This window comes from Amblyraja radiata, chromosome 19, assembly GCF_010909765.2.
Source record: "Amblyraja radiata isolate CabotCenter1 chromosome 19, sAmbRad1.1.pri, whole genome shotgun sequence".
Taxonomy (NCBI): domain Eukaryota; kingdom Metazoa; phylum Chordata; class Chondrichthyes; order Rajiformes; family Rajidae; genus Amblyraja; species Amblyraja radiata.
Genome location: NC_045974.1, coordinates 13358917 through 13377122, shown reverse-complemented (window position 1 = coordinate 13377122; position 18206 = coordinate 13358917). Strand labels below are relative to the sequence as shown.

The window sequence follows — 18206 nt, the reverse complement described above, 5'->3', positions numbered from 1 at the left end:
ACTCTCACTTAGTCCCATCTACCTGCACTCAGACCATAACCCTCCATTCCTTTCCCGTCCATATACCTATCCAATTTATTTTTAAATGATAAAAATGAACCTGCCTCCACCACTTCCACTGGAAGCTCATTCCACACGGCTACCACTCTCTGAGTAAAGAGGTTCCCCCTCATGTTGCCCCTATACTTTTGTCCCTTAATTCTCAAATCATGTCCTCTTGTTTGAATCTACTCTCAATGGGAAAAGCTTATCCACGTCAACTCTGTCTATCCCTCTCATAATTTTAAAGACCTCTATCAAGTCCCCCCTTAACCTTCTGCGCTCCAAAGAATAAAGACCTATCTTGTTCAACCTTTCTCTGTAACTTAGGCAACAAATCTCCTCTGTACTCTCTCTATTTTGTTGACATCTTTCCTATAATTTGGCGACCATACTCCAGAATTGGTCTCACCAATGCCTTGCACAATTTTAACATTACATCCCAACTTCTATACTCAATATTCTGATTTATAAAGGCCAGCACATCAAAAGCTTTATTTACCACCCTATCTACATGAGATTCCATCTTCAGGGAACTATGCACAGTTATTCCTAGATCCTTCTGTTCAACTGCATTCCTCAATTCGCTACCATTTACCATGTACGTCCTATTTTGATTTGTCCTGCCAAGATGTAGCACCTCACACTTATCAGCATTAAACTCCATCTGCCATCTTTCAGCCCACTCTTCAAAATGGCCTAAATCTCTCTCTAGACTTTGAAAATCTACTTATCCACAACACCACCTATCTTAGTATCATCTGCATACTTACTAATCCAATTTACCATACCATCATCCAGATCATTGATGTATATGACATCAATCAGGGAATAGTTTCCTTGCCCTCTGATTAACTGGGTTGTTGTCTTCAACTGATGTCAAAGCTCTTAGGGAGCTGGGGACTTAATCAGTTTGCCTGTGGTCCCTGCCGGGAACTCTGTTCACTGAGACCTGGGAGATTTTTAGTGCCGCACTGGAGGTTAAGCCAAGGTTGTGAGACCCCATTTGGAGATGGCCAACAACTAACATATTTGGATTTATGGGGCAAAAAGTACCTTCAGCTGAGGGAATGTGATGGCTGGAGATTGACAACAGGAATGGGGAGCGGATGGTCAGAATAATTTAGTTTAGAGATACATGACGGAAACAGGCCCCTTCGGCCCACTGAGTCCACACCGACCAGCGATCCCCGCACATCAACACTACACTACACACACTAGTGACAATTTATATTTATACCAAGCCAATTAACCTACAAATCTGCACGTCTTTCGAGTGTGGGAGGAAACCAAAGATCTCAGAGAAAACCCACGCGGTCACGGGGAGAACGTACAAACTCCGTACAGACAGCACCCATAGCCGGGATCGAGTTGAATAGGAAATGGGATACAAAGGGTGATGTGTGTCACCAGCCGTATCCTCCCGCAACTGTACTGAGTGCCAATATTTCACTGAATGGTGAGAACCTGGGTAATGTGAAGGGGCAGGATGATTTAGATAACAATGTACAGAAGTGGCTAAAATCCTGAGGACCTCATGGGCTCCTGAATATAATCAATGATAACATAGATATAAATAAGGCCCTTCGGCCCACCGAGTCCATGCCGATTCGCTGCTCATGCTAGTTCTATGTTATCCCACTTTCTCATCCACTCCCTACACACAAGGGGCAATTTACAGTGGCCAATTAACCTGCAAACCCTGGTTGTCTTTGGGATGCGGGTGGAAACCTGAGCACCTGGAGGAAACCCACGTAGTCACATGGAGAACATGCAAACTCCACACGGGCAGCAACCAAGGTCACGATCGAGCCCGGGTCTGTGGCGCTGTGAGGGGGCGGCTGCACCAGCGTGTGCGTTATGTAATTGACCGTAGTTGTTTTGGGAAGGTGACTGGATGGTTTGAATTCATTGGCGATTGCTCCGTTGCAGACCAAGCGAATGTTGGTGGAAAAGATGGGTCACGAGGCAGTGGAACTGGGGCACGGAGAGGCCAACATCACTGGCCTGGAGGAGAACACGTTGATAGCGAGCTTGTGTGACCTGCTGGAGAGAATCTGGAGTCATGGGCTGCTCATCAAACAGGTACGTTCTTCAAAGGGGGCTCTGCCTCTGCACAGATTACACTGCCCCATGCAAGGCCATCTGAGTGTAGACCCAGCACTGTCCATGGGGAACCACTACTACCCTACTGCAAATCTCTTCGCTTAAAGTCATAGAGTCATGAAGCGTGGAACTTGCAGCCTCGGCCCAACTTGCCCACGCCGGCCAACATGCCCCATCTACACTAGTCCCATCGGCATGCGTTTGGCCCATATCCCTCTAAACCTCTACCCATATACCCATCTAAATGTTTCTTAAACGTTGCGATAGTACCTGCCTCAGCTATAATAATAATAATAATAATAATAAATTTTATTTATGGGCGCCTTTCAAGAGTCTCAAGGACACCTTACAAAAATTTAGCAAGTAGAGGAAAAACATGTAAGCAGAATGAAATAAATAGTAGAGACATGACTAGTACATAAATTAAAGACAGAATTCAATTCAAAGCACAATATGAGGCAATTCAAGCACAGATGAAAAGGGAGGGGGACGTGGGGCTAAGGATAGGCAGAGGTGAAGAGATGGGTCTTGAGGCGGGACTGGAAGATGGTGAGGGACACGGAATTGCGGATCAGTTGGGGGAGGGAGTTCCAGAGCCTGGGAGCTGCCCTGGAGAAGGCTCTGTCCCCAAAACTGCGGAGGTTGGACTTGTGGATGGAGAGGAGACCGGCTGACGTGGATCTGAGGGACTGTGAGGGTTGGTAGGGGGAGAGGAGGTCAGTGAGATATGGGGGGGCCAGATGGTGGAGGGCTTTGTAGGTGAGGACCAGGATTTTATAGGTGATCCGGTGGGAGATGGGAAGCCAGTGAAGTTGTTTGAGGACTGGAGTGATGTGATGCCAGGATTTGGTGTGGGTGATGAGTCGGGCGGCTGCGTTCTGGACCAGTTGGAGTCGATTGATGTAGGTGGAGCTGATGCCAAGGAGAAGTGAGTTGCAGTAGTCCAGTCGGGAGGAGATGAAGGCATGGATGAGTCTTTCAGCAGCGGGCGGTGTGAGAGAGGGTCTGATTTTGGCGATGTTGCGGAGGTGAAAGAAGGAGGTTTTAATGACATGGCGGATGTGAGGCTCAAGGGAGAGGGTGGAATCAAAGATCACGCCAAGGTTGCGGGCCTGGGGAGATGGGGAGACAGTGGTGCCGTCGATGGTGAGAGTGGGGTTATTGATTTTGCTGAGTGTGGATTTGGAGCCTATGAGGAGGAATTCTGTTTTATTGCTGTTGAGTTTGAGGAAGCTATCTCCTCCAGCAGCTCATTCCATACACCCACCCCTCTTTGTGTAAAATAAAGGGTGAACTTTGAAGCAGTTTTCCTCTTCCTATGACAATTCTTCCACTCTATCTCACAAAACATTATAGTTTTTGCTGCTCTTCTGTTCCTGCCCCATACCTAAACACATTACCAGAGGCACTTCGTCAGCACCTGCATTATATACTGCCAGCCTTCCCCCGTACCTCTTAGTCCTCTTGCAAGGTCTTTAGTCATCACTATAGATTTTAGAGATGCAGTGTGGAAACAGGCCCTTCAGCCTGTCAAGTTTGCATCGACCAGCAATCACACTAGCACTATCCTACATACTAGGGAATATGTTACAATTTTTTTACAGAAGCCAATTAACCTACAAACCACTATGTCTTTGGCATGTGGGAGCAAGCCAGGGCACCCGGAGCAAACCCACGCAGCCACAGGGAGAACGTGCATACTCCGTACAGACAGTACCAGTAGTCGGGATCGAACTCAGGCCTCTGAGCTGTGAGGCAGCAACTCTAATAATGGATGGGATTTATATAGCGCCTTTCTAATATTCAAGGCGCTTTACATCGCATTATTCATTCACTCCTCAGTCACACTGGGTGGTGGTAAGCTACTTCTGTAGCCACAGCTGCCCTGGGGCAGACTGACGGAAGCGTGGCTGCCAATCTGCGCCTACGGCCCCTCCGACCACCACCAGTCACTCACACACAGGCAAAGGTGGGTGAAGTGTCTTGCCCAAGGACACAACGACAGTATGCACTCCAAGCGGGATTCGAACCGGCTACCTTCCGGTTGCCAGCCGAACACTTAGCCCATTGTGCCATCTGTCGTCCCTACTCTACTGCTACACCACTGTGCCATCCCTAACCTGAAACGTGACCTGAAACTTCCACGCACGCCTATTGCTTCCACGGACGCTGCTTGACCCGCTGAACATTGTTTTGTTTGTTCAGAGCTTGTTCTTTTGTTTCATCAACTCAGGGGAAGTCTGCACTCTGGTCCCACCTGGTACACTATCAGGAGTGTGAGGAGAAGCGGGAAGGTATTCTGGACATCCCAGGTGAGCAGGTCTCTGTCTGTAAGATGCGGCTGGCGCTTAACAATATCTAGTGAAAGGGGGGGGGGGGGGGGGACAATAACCAAAGGAGATGGTACCAGGGAGAGGACAATCCTTGATTAAACCTCACGCAGCAACAAGCAAAGCCAGGGTGTGCTGGCAGCCAGCATTGAGCAGAGATGGTGAAGCAATTTGCCTCTGATTAAATTGCTGAAGCATCGCTCTTAGAAAGCTGCGCAATTCTGGCTCCCAGGGGACAAAGAGGATATTGCTGCTTTAGAACGGACACAAAAGGGACACGATGATTGAGGGGCCGGAGAGATGAGAAGCAATTATATCGCTGTGTTTTTCAAAGCATCTATATCATTCCCGTTTTTAGTAGCCTCACCGATGAGATGACACACCCACGTCCATTTGTGTTTTCATTTTGCACAGTCCAGTCAATCCAAAGAAGCAGGGGGGAAATTCAAATGATCAGCGGAAAGACGATTTCAGAGAATGGATTGCCAGGCTATGGAATGGATAACCCCAGGGCGGCAGCCAGTATTGATTCATTCAAATGCAAATTGGAAGTTCGGAAAAATACGCTTTGGATGCGATGTATGAATAATTAAAGGGTTGACATGTGGCGAATGTGGCCTCCTTATGAGAAACATAGAAACATAGAAAATAGGTGCAGGAGTAGGCCATTCAGCCCTTCGAGCCTGCACCACCATTCAATATGATCATGGCTGATCATCCAACTCAGTATCCTGTACCTGCCTTCTCTCCATACCCCCTGATCACTTTAGCCACATATTAGCCACACATTAAGATCTACTGCTCTGGCCCTGTGCTACTCCTCTGCGGAGTTTGCGTGTCCTGTTTGGGAGAGATCATCCCATGCCAAGAAATTAGACCCAGCGTTGAATAACACCTGCCGCTCAATCACTGGCTGCTTGAAGCCCACCAACATAAACAACCTGCACCTCCTCGCTGGCATTGCCCCTGCTGATGTGAGACGGGAAGTCGCCAGCCGAGTAGAGATGACCAAGGCCACCAGTGATGAACGCCACCTCCTCTATGGACGTGTACCCCCGGCCCAACGGCTGAAGTCCAGGAGAAGCTTTCTCAGCCATGTCCAGCCCCTAATAACATCACGGGAAGAAACCAAACTCCAACTATGGACAAAAAGGCTTGAGGACGACCCCCCTCCTACTGACATGGGTATCCCTCCTTCTGAAGCCCTCCCTCCGGGCTCAGAAGCACCATGGGTCCAGTGGAAGACGCTCAACCGCCTGAGAACAGGAACAGGGCGATCAAAAGCTGCCATGGCCAGATGGGGCTATGAAACTGGCCAAACCACCTGTGAATGTGGAGAAGAGGACCATACAATGCAGCACTGCCTTGTCTGCCCCCTACTACCCAACCAGTGCAGCTCAAAGGATCTTGCAGTGTTCAACAAAAACGCAAAGGACTGTGTAAAGGAATGGGAAACTGTCATATAGCCAACCAGCTTCAAAGACACGAAAAGAAGGAGAAGACTTTAGCCACAAGGACCACATCTAATTCCCTCTTAAATATAGCCAATGAACTGGCCTCAACTACCTTCTGTGGCAGAGAATTCCAGAGATTCACCACTCTCTGTGTGAAAAATGTTTTCCTCATCTCGGTCCTAAAAGATTTCCCCCTTATCCTTAAACTGTGACCCCTTGTTCTGGACTTCCCCAACATCGGGAACAATCTTCCTGCATCTAGCCAGTCCAACCCCTTAAGAATTTTGTAAGTTTCTTTAAGATCCCCCCTCAATCTTCTAAAATCTAGCGAGTACAAGCCGAGTCTATCCAGTCTTTCTTCATATGAAAGTCCTGACATCCCAGGAATCAGTCTGGAGAACCTTCTCTGTACTCCCTTGAACATGGGGCTTGCAACGCACTGGTGCTTCCTCATCCCTTGTCTGAGGGTGGAGTGGGACTGATGTTTAGAGATCGACCAACACAGTCCATCAGTCAAGTTGCTTCATGCACAGCCCGACACAACACTGCAGCCACCCCACTCCATTGCCCAGGGAACGTTGGCCTGGGCTTCAAACCCCAAAATCATGGCACCACATTGCTGTTGGCAGTGGAATATATCCTGGAGGCTTCATCACAGGGCCTCCTCCCCTCGACTGCCCTCTCCAGCCCAGGTGTGGAGTCCTCAATTCCTGGAGACCCGGGAACAATCCTGGAACGTTGACAACCTAAAGCTGAAACTGTCCCCATCCCGGTCACTCCCCTTTCTCCCAGCTCCTGTCGACTTGAAGATACAGAAGCTTGAAAGCGTGCACTACCAGATTCAGGAACACCCTCTTCCCCTCTGTTATCGGGCTTCAGATCAGTCCATCCGGAAGCTAGGGAATAGTCAGATTCAGCTCCACCTCATGGTGGACATTGGACTTTGTCTCTGGAACTGTTGTGCTGTAACGATGAGAACTATATTCTGCACTCTGCATCTTTCCCTTCACTCTACCTATTGTCCTTGAGTTTGGCTAGCTTGTATTTATGTAGTGTTATCTGATGATCGTAAGTGATAGGAGTAGAATGAGGCCATTCGGCCCATCGAGTCTACTTCGCCATTCAATCGTGGCTGATCTATCTCTTCCTCCTAACCCCATTCTCCTGCCGTCTCTCCATAACCTCTAGACACCTGTACTAATCAAAAATCTACCTATCTGCCTTGAATATATCCTCTGACTTTGCCTCCACAGCCATCTGTGGCAAAGAATTCCACAGATTCACCACCCTCTGACTAACGAAATTCCTCCTCATCTCCTTCCCAAAAAAACATTGTTTAATTCTGAGGCTAGTCCTAGACTCTCCCACCAGTGGAAATATCCTCTTCACGTCCACATCCACTCTATCCAAGTCTTTCACTATTCTGTACATTTCAATGAGGTCCCCCCTCATTCTTCTACAATCCAGTGAATATGAGCCCAGTGCCATCAAACGCTCATCATATGTTAACCTACTCATTCCTGGGATCACTCTTGTAAACCTCCTCAGGACCCTCTGCAGAGCCAGCACATCCTTCCTCAGATATGGTGCCCAAAGTTGCTCACAATATTCCAAATGCAGGCTGACCCGCGCCATATGGAGCCTCAGCATTACATCCCTGTTTTTGCATATGCTTCTCGAAATAAATGCTAGCATTGAGTTTGCTTTCTCTACTAATTTACTAACCTCCTCTGGACCCTCTCCAGATTATAGCATGCAAAACAAAGCTTTTCACTGTACCTCGGTACATGTGTCAATAATGTACCTACATTTAAATTTCAATCTCCCTCTTAATTCCCTATGGCTGTTTGCTAAAGTCTTTATTGCAATATACCAGGAAGCAATTTATCTGACAAATTCTGTACAATTGGTGATAAGTCTCTCACTGTTCCCACAGTTGGAACTGGATCGGAACGGCGGAAGTCAGAGTCGGGACTGATCTTGCCATCCCTCAAGGTTTCCCTCATCCATGACATGAGGTACCGTGTAACTGTGGGTCTACACACTAAGATAATGCATTTTATCATTTTGTGTGTTTGTGTGTACAGACAAACATATATGCAAACGTGCCCACACACAGACATGTATGCACCAGAAATAATTTAATAACAATGTTGGAATTGAAAGTTCATTAGTTGTACAAGCAGAATTAGGCCATTCGGCTCATCGTCGACTGCACTATTTAATCATGGTTGATCTACCTTTTCCCTCAACCCCATTCCCCTGGCTTCTCCCTATAACCCCTGACATCCTTACTATCAATCTCCTCCTTAAAAATATCCATTGACTTGACATCCACAGCCTTCTGAGGCAATGAATTCCACAGATTCACCACCCTCTGACTAAAGAAATTCCTGTCTGAAGAAAGGTTTTGGCCCGAAACGTTGCCTATTTCCTTCGCTCCATAGATGCTGCCTCACCCGCTGAGTTTCTCCAGCACTTCTGTCTACCTTCAATTTTCCAGCATTTGCAATTCCTTCTTAAACAAATTCCTCATCTCCTTTCTAAAGGTACGTCCTTTAATTCTGAGGCTACGGCCTCTGGTCCTAGACTGTCCCACTCGTGGAAACATCCTTTCCACATCCACTCTATTCAGGCCTTTCACAATTCGGTAAGTTTCAAAGTAAAACTGTAACTTGGCACATTTTTATGTTCTGATCAGTAACTGTGTTCAGTAGAGAAGAATGAAACAGAGGGCACAGCACTGGAAACACCTCTTTGGCATTAGACTGAATTGTTGTCCCTACTCCTCGCGAATACTTCACAACCCTACATGACATCAATATGATGAATCATTTTATTCCCTTCGCACTTGTATACGTATCCAGTTTCCTCTTAAATCTATACATGATATTCCCTCAATCATTCTGCGACGCTAGTTTCCAGATTCCCTGAGGAAGGGATTTTCTCCAGAATTTATCACTAATAGTTTCTAATCATGATCTATACTCCCCTCCACCTGAAAACACACTTACGCCTGACTCAGCAAACCATTTGGCAATTATTTTGAAACCTCCTCTCCAGAGGGAAGGGTCCTAGCCTGATCAATCTTCCTGATAATTATATCATCTTCATTCCAGTCATCATGCTTGCAATTCCGTTTGCTGTTTTCTGCTATTTATTTTTGTGCTTTTCCTTCATGAGGCAGTGCCTCAAGGAAGTCTGCAACAAACATTCAGAATCTGCTCTTCCCCCACCCAACCTTCCCCAGATGTTGCTAGTTGTCACTTTTATTGCCTTTGATATCAACTGTTCGTTTTATTGTACACTGCTAGACCATTGTAAAGAGTCAGCCTGCAACTTAAAGACCAAGCTGATTGTTATTAATACGGCTCGATTCAAATGGACAGTGGTCATTAAACCCCAAAAGCCCTCGCTAATAATCGGCACACAGGCAATTTCATGTCAATAATTCAACTCGTGCTACTTCGCCATCTGTTAATGAAGGAAAGATTTGCATTTATATAGCATCTCTCCTGTCATCAGCGTGCTCCAAGGTGAATTACAATCGGGGGGAAGTACTTGCACACAGAAAGGCACTAATGTTTCAGTGCGGTTATTCGAGGATAAATATTGACAAGAGAGCTGCCCCGTTCACCCTTGAGTAGCGCTTGGGGATCTTTGTATCTGCCTGAGAGGACAGATTTACCATTTAAAGCTCTGTCTAGAAAACAGCACGTCTGACAACACTGGAGGTCCAGACAACAAAACCTGGGCGGGATTCGAACCCGCCATATTACAGTGGCCTCCATAATGTTTGGGGCAAAGACCCATCATTTATTTATTTGCCTCTGTACTCCACAATTTGGGATTTGAAATAGAAAAAAAATCACATGTGCACATTGTCAGATTTTATTAACTGCCATTTTTATGCAAGGTAGATAAAAGTGCTGGAGAAACTCAGCAGGTGCAGCAGCATCTATGGAGCGAAGGAAATAGGCAATGTTTCGGGCCGAACCCCTTCTTCAGTCTGAAGAGGGGTTTTGGCCCGAAACGTTGCTGGAGAACGTTCAACCAAAGTGCTGGAGAAACCCGCTGAGTTTCTCCAGCAGTTTTGTCTACCTTCGATTTTCCAGCATCTGCAGTTCCTTCTTAAGCCATTTTTATACATTTTGGTTTCACCATGTAGAAATTACAGCTGTGTTTATACATAGTCCCCTCATTTCAGGGCGCCCTAATGTTTGGGACACATGACTTCACAGGTGTTTGTAATTGCTCAGGTGTGTTTAATTGCCTCCTTAATGCAGGTATAAGAGAGCTCTCAGCACCTAGTCTTTCCTCCAGTCTTTCCGTCACCTTTGGAAACTTTTATTGCTGTTTACCAACATGAGGACCAAAGTTATGCCAATGAAAGTCAAAGAAGCTATTATAAGACTGAGAAACATGAATAAAACTGTTAGTCATGGGCCAAACCTTAGGCTTGCCAAGATGCAAACCACTGGCTAGCTGCATGATGTGTAAAATGTATAAGAATGGCCTTTATTAAAATCTGACAATGTGCACTTGAACTACATGTGATTTTTTTCTATTACAAATCTCAAATTGTGGAGTACAGAGGGACCCCCCCCCCCCAACCCGTAAAACCCCCAATAGTTGTAAATGAGGCAGGAGGCAGAAACAATGTATTTACAGATGCTGATGTGACGTCATCTTTCAGACATGTCCAGCAAATGAGTGAGATCAAGACAGACGTGGGTCGAGCCCGGGCATGGATACGGCTCTCTCTGGAAAAAAAGGTGCTCTCCCAACAGCTCAAGCAACTGATGTTCAACCAAAGTCTTATCAAGTAAGTTTTATTTAAATAATTTTTTTATTTGAATTTCACAGCAATTTGCATACATACTATGATAACAGATAGTGACAGTCAAGGCATAATTGTGCAACAGTATGTAAGCGACCCTCAAAGCCCTTACCCTTACCCACCCGAATCAGGTCGGAACCAAACGGGGACAAACAACACTCACATACGTACACATCCACACAAATATGGTAAGATAAACAAAACAAAAAGTACTAAAGAGAAAAAAAAAAAGGGGGAAAAAAAGGGGTCACTAATAACAGTAAATAAGTAAGTCATTAAATAAATAAGTGTGGGGGGGGTTAAGGGGAGAGCAGCTGCAGTAGAGCAGAACAATGGTGGAGAGCACTCAGTCCTCTTCCGAGTCGGGGGACAAGTTTTAAGGGATTGATTTCAATGAAACCTGTTGGCCTCCCAGCACAGTGGGATGTCCGAAGCTAGACACAAAATGCTGGAGTAACTCAGTGGGTCAGGCAGCATCTCTGCAGAAAAACTGATGGGTGACGTATCGGGTCGGGACCTTTCTTCACCCGACCCAAATCGTCACGCATCCTTTTTCTTCAGAGATGCTGCCTGACATGCTGCATTAATCCAGCACTTTCCTTCAATACCTTCAATATAAACCAGCATCTGCAGTTCCTTTGTACACAGTGAGATGTTCATTAGGGAATGGTCCCTGATACCTGTATCACCCCAGGGGGCCACATGAGTAGCAAGGGTGTTTTGTTTAAAGATAGCTGCCAACTAGTTTGACACTAGTTACGACACTAGTTTTGTTTAGAGTTACAGCACAGAAACATGCGCTTCAGCCCACTGAGTCTGCGCCGACTAGCGATCCCCGTTGCACTAGCACTATCCTACACACTAGGGGCAATTTACAATCATTACCAAAACCAATTGACCTACAAACCTGAACATCTTTGGAGTGTGAGAGGAAACCGGAGCATCCGGGGAAAACCCAAACTGTCATGGGGAGAACGTACGGACTCCGTACAGACAACACCCATAGTTAGGATCGAACCCGTGTCTCCGGCGCTGTAAATCGGCAACTCTACTGCTGCACCATTGTGCCGTCCTATTGAATGTATAGATGCTGAGAATGTCTGAAGAGTTTTGGCTGAGGTTTTGTTTTGCATGTATGTTTCATTCTGAGTATGGTTTATTTTGGGGGGAAAAAGTTGTAGAATTCTATAAAAGTCATGTGAGACATGGGGTTTTATTACACCAAAGGCGTGAATTTCTTTAGTCCCTTTCCCGTTCTTTGGTAATCTCACTTTATAGTCCCTGGAGTAATTTTTGAACTGTAGTCGCACGTAATCTATGGAAATGAGGCTACAGACCAGCTGCTATAATTAGCAATGGAGAAATAATTAGGTTCTTGTTTTGGTGACGTTCATTAGAGGATGAATCTTTGCCCATAACAGCGAGAACTTCCCCCAATATGTTCAAAATTATGCAGATATTCCTCAAGTTACAGCAAGAATTATCTCCTTGAAAATGGTTCATTAGGTGAAAATGGTCGGTAAATTGACCGCTGTAACTTGCCCCCTAGTGGCAGCTTAACAATTCGCAACTCTTCGTAGCTTTTGGATTTACACCTGACTCCATCCCCGGCCTTTATCGAACTATCTGCTTATCAAAAAAAAACCTTGCCTGTATTCACCCATGTTGGTCTACGTGGACATGGTGGGCCAAAGGGCTTATTTCCATTTTGTTTGACTCTTTCTCCAAATCTCTTTGACTGAAATATTGGTCCCCTCTCCCAATGCATGCTGACTGTCAAATTTCATGTGACGATGTTCTGTGGAATCACTTCAGGCCATTCAACTGCACGTGGAGGCTCTCTGTTTCAACTTAAAAGTTCTTGGTGTTATAATTGACCTGCATTCAGAGATGTTAATTATTCACCTGGTGTTGGGTTTCTCTGTTTACAGGAAGCTGTACAAGCGTTATGCCTTCCTACGTTGCGAAGAGGAGAAGGAACAATTCCTTTATCACCTGTTGTCGCTCAATGCCGTGGACTACTTCTGCTTTACCAGCGTGTTCACGACCATCAGTAAGTCAATATCATGTAGATAGAACGTAGAAAAGCGCAGCACAGGAACAGGCCCTTCAGCCCACAATGTCTGTGCCTAACGTGATGCCAAGACCAACTCTTATCCACCTGCACATAACCCCTATCCCTCCATTATAGAACATAGAACAGCACAGCAGTGTATCTGAATCAACATAAGTTCTGAGTTGAATTTGGTGAATTACTTTTCAACCAAACAAATGGATGTTTAGTTTATTATTGTCCCGTGCCCCGAGGTACAGTGAAAAGCTTTTTGTTGCATGCTATCCAGTCAATGAAAAGACTACACATGATTACAATCAAGTTGTCCACAGTGTACAGATACAGGATAAAGGGAATGATGTTTAATGCAAGATACAGTAAACACTAATTAAAGAGAGTTCAAAGGTCTCCAAGGGCAAAGTTGCCAGGACTTGAGGGCCTGAACTATTGGGAGAGGTTGAGAAGGTTAGGACTATTCTTTGGAGTCCAGGAGGATGAGGGGTGATCTTCTAGAGGTGTATATGAACAGAGGAATAGACAGAATCGATACCCAGAATAGGGGAATCAAGAACCAGAGGACATAGGTTTAAGGTACACAAAAATGCTGGAGAAACTCAACGGGTGCAGCAGCATCTATGGAGCGAAGGAAATGGGCAACGTTTTGGGCCAAAACCCTTCTTCAGATGTTTAAGGTGAGAGGGGAAAGATTTAATAGGAATCTGAGGCAACTTTTTCACACTGAGGGTTGTGAGTATATGGAATGAACTGCCAGAGGATGTAGTTGAGGCAGAAACTATAACAACATTTCAAAGACATTTGGTTGGGTAGATGGATAAGACAAGTTTAGAGGGATATGGGTGAAATGCGGGCAGGTGGGACGAGCATAGATGGGGTATCTTGGTTGGCATGGGCAAGTTGGGCCGAAGGGTCTGTTTCCTTGCCGTATGACTCTATAAGTGCAACTTAAACACATTATGAGTCGGGGAATTGCCACCCATTGAGTAATGCACAAGAGCGGCTTCACATAGAAATGTGAGGTAGGGATAGGGGAATGGGATGGTAAGAATTACATTTGGTTTAACAGAGATTTATCTCACCTCTTCTTACTTCCCCCAGTGATCCCATACAGAGCGGTGATAATCCCCATCAAAAAGCTGAGTAACTCCATCACCACTTCCAATCCTTGGATCAGTGTGTCGGGTGAGCTGGGTGGCACTGGAGTGATGCAAGTCCCCAAGAACCTCTTGGAGATGACCTTTGAGGTTGGTTGCTTCAGTTACACTTTCCAAACGAAACGAACTTTGCACCGTTTAAAAAATGTCACTAGTTCAAATTCCTTCTTATTCCTGAAATCGTGCCGTAAATTCCTTAGGGCCCCTCCATTTCCCCTTCATCGTCCAGTGCAATTAATCTGCTAGTCATACGGAGTTTGAACGTTCTTCCCATGACCTGCGCGGGTTTTCTCCGGATTTTCTGTTTTCCTCCCACACTGCAAAGACAAACAGGATTGTAAGTTAATTGGCTTCTTTAAAATTGTTAATTGTCCCCAGTGTGTAGGATAGTGTTCGTGTACGGGGATCGCTGGGCGGCGTGAACTCGGTGGGCCGAAGGGCCTGTTTCCGTGCTGTATCTCTAAACGCTAAAGTCTAAAGTATTTCCTCCCATGGGTCACCCTCGGCAGAAGGCACCAGTCTGGGTCAGCACCATCTAATCTAGAAACCATAATCCTTAGACCAGAATTAATGGAATATCCTTCCATCAACGTGGGGGCTTTCAAGACCCCATTATTTCCAGTTGCAACTTCTCCAAATAGAACTGAAAACTCAGCAAACTACTTTGACCAAGTTGGGTTTCGCCGATTACTATTTGGATTATTCTCATCCTCTTGATTAATTTTTTGTAGCAGAGGGGAATGCAGATAGAGGGCGATAGGAGCCATTTTGGATCGTTCTGATGGAGAGCCACATTGGATGCAATAGGCCAAGTGACCTGCTCTCCAATGGAAAATCTCTGTGGCTTTGTAGATTTTAGCCCTTTACAATAAACTAGGTTTGCTCATAAAATAACTGAATGTGTTAGTGGTACAATGTATGAACTTTCTTCACAGTTTTTGTAATTCACAGAATAATACAGAATGGAAACGGGCTCTTTGCTCACCAAATCTGTATTATATCAAAGGCCGGCCCATACAGATCTTACTTTATTCTCCTACACTCCCATCAACTCTTCGCAATTATGACCTGTAACCTGTTCACTGGAGATACCTGGAGAAACCCAACACAGTCACAGGGCAAATGTTCAAAGTCCACACAGATGGAGATCAGGATTGAACCGCAGCCTCCAGAGCTCTGTGGAAGCTGCTGTGCCATCTGTGCCACCCTGGCACTCTGTGGTATCTCCGCATGTTGGTCATGCTCAATGGGATTTGATTTCTCAAATCTTCACTTCCACTGAGTTCAGGTTCTGCCAGAGTCTCATTGCAGTTGACGCATGGTTGATTGTTTAGGGTGAGAATGTCCTTCGAGAGGAAAACCTGGAGGTGGATGATTTGAGAGTGGAGTGGAGGGAGTCCTGGATAGCATGTTGCCCTTGCAGCAGTGGGGATAACTAATCTCCTCCTCACACTTCCAGTGCCAGAACCTGGGCAAGCTGACAACCGTTCAGATTGGACATGACAACTCAGGGCTTTTAGCCAAGTGGCTGGTGGATTGCGTGATGGTCAGGAATGAGATCACAGGACACACCTACAGGTAAGGATTTAACAAGCCTATGGAAAACACCTTCGCTCAGCAAGCCTAGCTCACTGGGCATCTACAATCTCAGACGAGATCAGCTTGACTCTAGGAAATAAACCACAGGATATTACACAGGACGGGTCAGATAATGTCTATGGGGGGAAAAGCAGAATAAATTCTTGATACGAATTGATATGAATATGAAGATATTCTTCATAATGCAACAGAGACAGATGGATGTTAACTGTAGAGACATAGCTTCAGGATAAATGGAGCTACCTTTAGATTCAAAAATGGGAGAATAATCCAGGGCTGATTGGATTAAATAACAAATGACCAACGTTGAAGACTCTGGGCCTGTACTCGCTGGAGTTTAAGAGAATGAGGGAAGATCCCATTAAAACCTACTGAATAATGGTGATTGGGTGGGGAGAGGATGTTTCCACTAGTGGGAGAGTCAAGGACCAGAGAGCCTCAGAGTTAAAGGACGTATCTTTGAAAAGGAGATGAGAAGGAATTACCTTTAGCCAGAAGCTGGTGAATTTATGGAATTCATTCCCACAGACGGCTGTAGAGGTCGTTACAGGGTATTTTTAAAGCAAAGATTGCTGGGTTCTTGATTAGTAAGGGTGTCAATAGTTATGGGGAGAAGGCAGGAGAATGGGGTTGAGAGGGAAAGATAGATCAGCCATGATTGAATGGCAGAGAGTATTGATGGGCTGAATGGCCTTATTCTGCTCCTATCACATGTCTTATGCTGGGGCATTGGGACCTGCAGGGGATCATTGATGAACCGACAACGCAATGTATTCAGAGACGGACTGCCCCTACCCCCACCCCTTCCCCCACCGGCCCCGATGATGTCACCTAACAGCCTGTGATCTCCCGCGTTGTCTCAGGTTCCCGTGCGGCCGGTGGCTGGGGAAGGGAGTGGACGACGGCAGTTTGGAGAGGATCCTGGTGGGTGAGCTCCTGGTGGTGGAGGACGACCTGAGCAAGCAGTGCCGCACCCCGCCGCAGCTGCGATCTCCCACCGTCGCCCGGCGACTCAGCATCACCTCCCTCGGCAGCAGGACGGGCAGTGAGTTCACCGCGTCTCTTCCTTCAGTGGTATTGAGTCTAAGAGTCGGCACATCACATTGCAGCTGTGCACGGCATTGCTAAGGCCAGACTGAGAATATTGTGTGCCGTTCTGGTCATCATATTGTGGAGAGGATGTGGTAATGGGATATTCAGCAGGATGTCACCAGGAATGGAGGGCTTTAGATACTAGGGAAGAGTGGGCAAGGTGAGGTTGGTCTCACTGGAGAACTGGAAGCTGCGGAGTTAACTATAGATGTTTATAAAGTCAAAAGGGGCATAGTTAAGGTAGGTGGCCCAAATCTTTTTCCCAGTGTGGAGCATCTATATTCAGAGGACATAGGGTTCAGGTGAAATAGGAAATATTTCAAAAGTCAAGAGTGCTTAATTGTCATCCGCATCAAAATCGAACAAAGAAATTCTTACTTGCAGCAGTACAACAGGTCTGTAAAGGCAGTAGTCATAGAAAGTACAATAACACAAACTAATAAAAGTTCAATAAATTAAAAAATCAAAACAAAAGCCAAAAGTCCCTAGTGCAACTAAGATAGTTTGAAGTTCAACGTTTAGTTGGTGTTTGTGGTGTTCAATAAGCCGGATTTTTGTTGAGAAGAAGCTGTTCCTGAACCTGGACGTTACAGTTTTCAGGCTCCTACACCTGGAGTTTGGTTTCAAGGAATAGGATCCTATCTTCTTCCTGATGGCAGGAGTGAAATGAGAGCATGGCCAGGGTGGTGTGGGTCCTTGATGCTGCGGGCGGGGCGGCTTTTTGAGGCAGTGCTTCAAAGGAGGTCCAAGGAACAAGATACAGTGGTATAATCGTAATGTTGTGATTGTAATATAAGACTACTGGGGGATCTTGATCAAATGGGCAGAGGAATGGTAGTTGGAGATTAATTCAGGTAAATACAGGGCTTAGCATTTAGGTAAGACAAACCAGGGCAGGAATTCTGGTTCCTGAGAATCCTGAGACATATGAGTGGTAAGGCCCCAGAGTTATTCACAGCCAAGTTAAGTTGTGAGGGAGAAACTGTTTCCACTAGCAGGGGAGTCAATGACAGCAGGAATATAAAAGATTATACTAATTGGCAAAATAACCAGGAGAAGGTGATCATCATCCTTAAGGGAAGGATCCTTAAAAGGTCATTAAGATGATCCTTCATCATCTTGTTATGGTCAAGGATGCACTGCCTGAAATGGTATTGAAACCTTTGGTTCTGTTGACTTTGAATTAGATATTGGGGGCATTTACAGTGTTTCATGGAAAGAGGGATATAGATGTATTAAGGTGGATTGGTTAATAACATCCCAGACGACACCAAAAGTGAGGAAGGATACTCCGAATGATACAGCAGGTTCTAGATCAGTCACTGACGTGAGCAGAGAAATAGTAGATGGAGTTTAATCCAAGTATGTCTGATGTGCTGTACTTTGGGAGGTTGAATGTAGAGGGAAAATATGTAGTTATGATACATTGTAATAATATATAGGAGTAATATTTAGGAATATATATATTCCTAGTATAGCCGATGTGGGCAAGCTGGGCCAAAAGGCCTGTTTCCATGCTGA

General features: G+C 45.6%; 1 protein-coding gene across 4 annotated transcripts in view; it reads left to right on the top strand.

Annotated features, from left to right (window-relative positions):
* The window catches only part of dennd5b (DENN domain containing 5B), a 173048-nt gene that overhangs the window by 141224 nt on the left and 13618 nt on the right, over positions 1 to 18206 (top strand). For all 4 annotated transcript variants that reach the window (XM_033037717.1, XM_033037715.1, XM_033037716.1 and 1 more), the window contains 8 exons: positions 1972 to 2124; positions 4379 to 4457; positions 7866 to 7947; positions 10626 to 10754; positions 12701 to 12822; positions 13939 to 14084; positions 15454 to 15572; positions 16457 to 16638. In XM_033037717.1, coding sequence (XP_032893608.1) covers positions 1972 to 2124; positions 4379 to 4457; positions 7866 to 7947; positions 10626 to 10754; positions 12701 to 12822; positions 13939 to 14084; positions 15454 to 15572; positions 16457 to 16638 — 1012 coding nt within the window. The remainder of the gene's footprint in view (positions 1 to 1971; positions 2125 to 4378; positions 4458 to 7865; positions 7948 to 10625; positions 10755 to 12700; positions 12823 to 13938; positions 14085 to 15453; positions 15573 to 16456; positions 16639 to 18206) is intronic.